Source organism: Leishmania donovani, chromosome 29 (genome assembly GCF_000227135.1).
Source record: "Leishmania donovani BPK282A1 complete genome, chromosome 29".
In the NCBI taxonomy this organism is placed as follows: Eukaryota; Euglenozoa; class Kinetoplastea; order Trypanosomatida; family Trypanosomatidae; genus Leishmania; species Leishmania donovani.
In genome coordinates, this window is record NC_018256.1 from 1,209,080 (window position 1) to 1,215,592 (window position 6,513).

A 6,513-nucleotide genomic window follows, 5' to 3' on the forward strand; every position below is an offset into this window, starting at 1 on the left:
GCTCTGGCGGCGGTTTGGGCAGCACAGCGCTGGCGCGCTAGAAGGCGGCACGCCCTCGGCACTCCATGCTGCCGCCGCCACCCACCCGCCGCTGCAGCAATCAAAAGCACGGTCAGGGGCGCGTGCGCGGCTGCGCGAGCATCGCCTCCTATCGTCCCGTAAGCGCAGCTTCGGGCAATGCCGCGCTGGCGTCTGAGACCGGTGGCCAAGGCCGTGATCCGTGCGTTTTTTTTTTCGGATATTGTTGTGCTGTCGGTGAGGCTATCGTGTTCACGTTGTCGTGGCGCGCGTACTACTATTAAGCGCAGAGGTACGGAAGCGTAAGATGGGCTGCACCAACCATTAGCTCCGTCACGCCCCGAATTATTTGGAGGATACGAATCTAAACCCTTGTAGGGCGGGGTGCTGAGTGCCATGAGGTGAGTGAGTGAATCTGCGAGAAAAGGCCGCACGTGGTTTTCTGTGACCCTGTTGACCCTGCTGTGTTGGTGGCACGTCAAACCCCGTTTTCATTGTCTAGCACCTGACGGGTTAGCTGCAAGGGAGTGTACTGCATCCTCTTGTCGCTGCTTGCTAGAGTTGTTGCATTATCGTACACCATTGCGGCAGCTCCTGCAGTGAAGTTTCTGTGCGATGCTTGGCCCGTCTACAGGCAGCAACGGCACTTCACAGAACGACAGAGTCGCTGCTTCTGTGGTGATGGATTTTAGTTGGCCTACAGAGTCGGGCCGCATCTGCTAAAGTTGTGGTATAGGCAACACGCGACCGCTGCGCAGGCGGGAGGTGCCTGCGCGCAGTGATGCTACGAGAGCCGATGCTGGCGTATCCGCATGAGAACTGCTAAAGTGCTATGCCGAGACAGCTATCCGGCGTGTGCACCTGCCGCCTCAAATGCGCAATGGAGCCTCGTCGCGTGAGTGCGGAGAGACAAAGGCGTGAGGGCAGCGCAACAGCGCGAAGGAGTTGAGGGGCAGCAGATCGGCCTCGTTGCGGAGGTGCCTCTTGTGCTCTTATCGATGGAGAACAAAGCATGCGGATTTGTAATTGTCTTCGCGCCGTGCAGCTCGGCGTTTCGTTGCAGTTTTTCGTGGTCTTTTGCGTGTGAAGGTGGAGGTGCTCTTTAACGCTCCATGACCCTGTGACCGGGCGCTCACGTGCCGTCCGTGTATGTGTAGGCACTACTATGTGGTAGGTCTTCTTCTGCTTTGAACTCCTCCGTGCCGCGGGACGTTCGCGGAGACACATGACGAGGACGATGGGCGACAAGCATGAAAGGGTGGGCGGCGGCGTCGACTTTCAGAAGGTCCACTTCGCGCAGTAGTCGTGCCTGCGCATCGCTTGACTCGAGGCATGTTCTCTGATGCAAAGTGCAGTGTTGTCGGACACTATCGCGAGCTCCTTGCGCGGTGCCGGGCGTCGAGGAATGGCGACGTCACGGAGGTCGACGTGCCCCCTAATGATGATACCGATTTTGTGCTCTATGAGGTGCTTTACGCCGAAGCGCTGCCGCTACTCTTTTGTATTGGGTCCATTTGCACCCTTCCCCTGCCCTCCTCCCTCTTCTTACCCCCCCCCGCCCGTGCAAATACGCCGTGTCGACGGGGACATTGCATGTGCATCTCTGGCTGTTGTCCCTCTCTGCCTTTCTAGCTGCCTTGTCGCCTGCTTAACGTCACACAGCAAGTGAGCACCTCCGGTGGAGGGCACAGCGGAGCCCCTTTGGTGGCACGCCACACACGATGAGTGGCTCCTTTGCGCTGCGCAAGCTCCTCTTCGATATCGACGACGAGGAGGACGTCAACCGACGCGGGTACCACTACGCCGGTGCGTATGCACCGCTTCTTCACAGTGTCGCGGTGCTGCAGCCGGCTGCGGTGCTTCCAAAAAGCGGTCTGCCCTTCGCCTGTCTGTGTCTCTTCTCGTCTTTTGCGACGTGTCTCACCATGAAGGTACGCAAGAAAGAGAGGTGGTGGATGGGCATGTTTGCCATCTGCGCCGTCTACTACAACAGCGTCAAGGCGCACAAAGTGAACAATGGGCTTGTCGGCCATCAATGCGGTTTCTTTGCCGCTGGAATGGGTGCCATCGGGTGTGTCGCGCGGCTGATGGCCAAAAGCGGCTCTGCTCGAAAGAACTTCGGCTGCCTCGGTCTCTTCACAGCACTACTGTGGTACGAAATCGGCCGCTATCACCTGTGGACGGAGCATGTGACAGAGTTCCGCCGCGATGTTACGCCGGAGCGGTCGTACGACTTGCTAGGCGATTATGTTCCGCAGTCCTTGGAGGTTGAGTTTCTCCCGTACCGCACTATTACGTAAGGGAAACGAACGAAACCAGCGTCTCTTCTCGCTTCCGCGATTTCTGTGTTTTGTGGCCACGAGAGTGACTGCATCTGCTGCCAGCGCTCTTCTCTGCGGGCTCCGTCACGTCGCGGTGGCGTCGCGGCCGCGTGCATCGCCACCACACACGCGCCCTGTTGATGAGGTGCGCACCGTCGAATAGACTACTTCCGTTCGTTTGCCAGGATGAGAGAGAGATGGAAGAAAGTGGTGGTGGAGGGACCGTTACACCGAGGTCACACCGGAAGGCACATAGTGCGTCCTTCGCATACGGAAAAAAAAGATAGATGCACATGCTTTGCCTGCATATTCTCGAGCGTGAGGAGTCACCCGGCCTTTCACCTACCGTTTTCTCGCCACGCCGTGTCGCCAGCTGTCCTCCTTCACGCATGGTGCGCGGGATCACGGCTCGGGCTTTAGGCGGAGTTTTCGCTGGAGTGTATGCTACGGGTCGTGCATCAGATATGGCAAGGGAGGCGTGCAGTCATGGAGTTCCGCAAATGACTACGTGACTGTGTGAGTAGCTCTTAAAACAGCTATGGCAGAAGGGCTACCTACATGAGGGTGAACCGCAGCGCCAGCACACGAGAAAGAAAGGGAGCGGCGAAGGCGTAGCGCACCGCCCGGTGCGCTGCCGCACCTACAAGGTCGGCGGGGCGTGTCCCCATGGCGTGCCCGTCATGGCGGCATACTCTGTCGCCCGCTTCACGCACGCGGCCGGCGATCGGCCACCCTGCAGCAAAACACGACCCATTGCAGGACAGCCGCCCCGCCCCTGCGAGAAACCATCACATTCCTTGAGGAGGAACCATCACGACTCCGGCCCTGAGTCACGGTCATTGCAAGAACGCTCGGGCCATTCCATTGCCACGTGCCCAGCTGACGCCGCGCGCCGCTCCCCGATAGGTTTTCCTCCATTACACAAATCGCCCGTCTCGCTGTCGTGAACCACCCTTGCAAACGCATGCCTGAGGAGGAGGGGAGGTGGGGCGACCTCAGCTTCGTCACGGTTGACAGTGACCTTCAACCGGCATGCCGCCTGAATCACCGGCCCCGCTGCCTGCCTCACGGCTCGACACGTGCCTGCACTCTGCATGCGGCCTGTCCACACATCGACTCGCACATGGCTAGCACGTCGAGCGGCGTTGCAGGGGGCCACCAGCCAATCGTGCTGCCACCGCTTGCATCGCTTCAGGGCGTAACGCTTCACCCCATTGGCCCAACTCCCAGCCGATAGGCCCTCCCGCCAGCGGCGCCCAACACGGCTGGGGGCATTGGCCCTTCAGGCATGGGTCCCGGGGAAAGGGACGCTTTCCGGTCCGCCACTCCACCAACGTTGCACAGCACGCAGAGCCACGGCGAGCAGTCCAGATAGACACCAGCCATGCATCCCTCCGCGGCCACAGCATGAGCCGTCTTTTCATCAGACCCTCTTCCTCACCCATCACGGAGAGGGCGCAGCCGGCCACGCAGCTGCGGCAGCTGCAGCGCTCAATCATGTCGGCCGCCCTGAGCGCTGCGCCACCTTCTTCCGACACGGTCGCCGTGCTCTGTGGGGCCGGCACGCCGGTCGGGTGGCGCACGCTATGTCTGCCCTGCAACGACGCCTTGCGTGCATGCCACGCGTCGAACACGGAGGAGGGAAATGCGGAAGAGCACCCACGGATCCTCCTCCGTGGGTGTGTCGGTCCGTGATGGAGCTCCTCAGAGACGGCGACATCTATGTCCTCCCAGACCCGCCGCCACTCGCCCCATGCCAGCATCCGCCTCGTCTCCCGGCAGCGGGCGCGCGCGGCTGTCCATGAATCGGCTGACAGCCGCCTCGAGACGATGGATGCACGCCTCCGACACCTGCACCCCTCCCTCAGCAGCATGGTGATCGAGCCACCCGCAGTCAGAATCCCCACGTGCGCAGGACACCCGCCTTTCCACGGTCTTCGGTGCTCATGGGATACCCACCGGTAGTCGGCGTCATCCGTCAGGAGCCCCGCCAATGTTAGGCCGCGCGAGGCCTGGCCATACACAGCTTGTTTTCCGCCATCAGCCCACCGCAACTCAGCGGAAGCGAACCCCCTCCCCCTCTGCAGCGTCAAGACCACAGCCGCACACACAATATTCCTGTTCGACGTACGTTCCCAAGCGTTGGGGGAATCCGTAATGAAGTGGGATCAGTGGAATGCGGTAATGATGGACATGTGCCTTTGCCTCTCTTATTTTTTTGTGCCCCGCAGAAGCTGGCGCATTTACCTGCCGACATAGAACGGGGAGGAAGAGGTAAGAGGAGAGCGCGAGAGTTCATCGTCAGTAGTCAATGCTCAAGACACGCCAGCACGATCAAAACGAAATATATGAGACTTCCGTGTCTGCCGGCACATGATGTGCCGTTTTGTGTGTGTTAGCACCGCACGAGCGTAGTACTGCAGTGTGACCTTTCGATCACGGCAGTGCCACTGTGGGCTGAAGCGTAGGCTTCGCAGGGTTGTCTACAGAACTGCCGGTCGGCTTTGTTCCCGGCGTGGAACTGCCGCCCTCCGTCTCTCTCGCCCCCTCACCCATTGCGTTTTGCATCGTGCTCCACCCCCGAAGACGCGTCTCCTTCAGGCGTTCGTGCGTGACAGACGCGCCAGCACACTCAGGGAGGAACTTCTCGTTGACTCTCCTCTGCCGCTTCCACCTCTGCTCCGCCGCTCGTCATCTTCCCATGTTTCTTCTCTTTTTTTTTCGCCAAAGGAAACACCATCAAAAGACGCCCTTCCATCTTGCTGGCGCAGGCCCAGCTAGAGCCACAATAGACTACCGCTCCAAAGGAAAAGAAAGGACATCCGTTGAACGTACATGTTGCGCGCGCGTGTGCATACCTTCCTCCTCCTGCAGAAGCGGCACTCTGATTGAGACGTTCATACGTTTCTGTGGTTGAAGGGAAAATAATGCCTCCCAAACCTGTCATCATCGACCATGATGGTGGTCACGACGACCTGGTCGCACTGGCACTGCTGCTGGGAAATCCGGAAGCAGTGAAGGTGATCGGCTGCATTGTCACGGACGCCGACTGCTTCGTGGACCAAGCCTTCAACGTGTCGGGTAAGTTGATGGCCATGATGCACGCCAGGGAAGCAACGGAACTGTTCCCTGTCGCGAAGACGTCCTTCAAGGGCGTCAATCCGTTCCCGTCGGATTGGCGGTGGAGCGCAAAGAACATGGATGACCTGCCATGCGTCAACATCCCCGAGCATGTGGCCATCTGGGAAGCCGTGCGGGACGAGAACGATAAACTGGTGGGGGAGGAGGCCATGGCTCAACTGGTGATGTCATCCCCGGAGGAGGTGACTATCTGCGTGACCGGGCCGTTGTCATGTGTAGCGTGGTGCATCGGTAGGTATGGCGAGGAATTCTGCAAGAACGTGGAGGAGTGCATCATCATGGGTGGCGCAGTCGACGTGAAGGGCAACGTTTTCATCGAAGGCCGTACTGATGGCAGCGCGGAGTGGAACATCTTCTGGGATCCTGCGGCGGCCAAGACGGTGCTCATGTGCCCGCATCTAAAAAAGATCGTATTCTCGCTCGACTCAACGAACTCAGTGCCGGTTACGTCGGAGGTGGTGCAGAAGTTCGGTGCACAGAACAAGTATTTACTGTCCCAGTTTATCGGCTCTGCTTGGGCAAGCTGCACACACTTCGAGCTGATCCGCCCTAGTGACGGGTACTACGCGTGGGACGTGCTGACGGCCGCGTATGCCATTGAGCGGCGATTGGTTGAACTGGAGGCTGTGCCGCTCGAGGTGGTGGTGGAAGCAAACGCCCCTAACGAAGGGCAGACCAGGCGGGCATTCGAGGGAGCTGCCTTGGACCACACGTACGTCGCGAAGAATACAAAGACGGATCTGTTTTATCGCATGGTGATGGACAGTGCTCGCTGCTGCCCAGGGTAGCCGCATGGGAGTGCAGCATTCACCTTGCCCTTAAGGCGTTTTTCCGCGGATTTTCTAGCTGTTGCCGATAATGGACGGCCGCCTCACCGTGACGTCAGGGCCTCATACCCCCCCCCCCAACACACACTGTGTGTGGGAGCGGCCAAGAGCCTGCGGCCTGCCCTGGTATACGGCCGTGAACTCTTGGTGTCCGCGGAGAGGTCTGGGCTTGCTCTGGGCCGAAGAGACGTGCATCCATGACCACA

At 59.6% G+C, this 6,513-nt stretch overlaps 2 protein-coding genes across 2 annotated transcripts; both read left to right on the forward strand.

Annotated features, from left to right (window-relative positions):
* Nucleotides 1–1,739: 1,739 nt before the first annotated feature.
* Nucleotides 1,740–2,318, forward strand: LDBPK_292900 (hypothetical protein, conserved; the record flags this gene model as incomplete). The annotated part of the gene is made up of 1 exon (XM_003862660.1): nt 1,740–2,318. The coding sequence occupies one exon, from the start codon at nt 1,740–1,742 to the stop codon at nt 2,316–2,318; it is 579 nt and encodes a 192-aa protein (XP_003862708.1).
* Nucleotides 2,319–5,266: 2,948 nt separating this feature from the next.
* LDBPK_292910 (inosine-adenosine-guanosine-nucleoside hydrolase, putative) lies at nt 5,267–6,268 on the forward strand (the record flags this gene model as incomplete). The annotated part of the gene is made up of 1 exon (XM_003862661.1): nt 5,267–6,268. The coding sequence occupies one exon, from the start codon at nt 5,267–5,269 to the stop codon at nt 6,266–6,268; it is 1,002 nt and encodes a 333-aa protein (XP_003862709.1).
* Nucleotides 6,269–6,513: the final 245 nt, after the last annotated feature.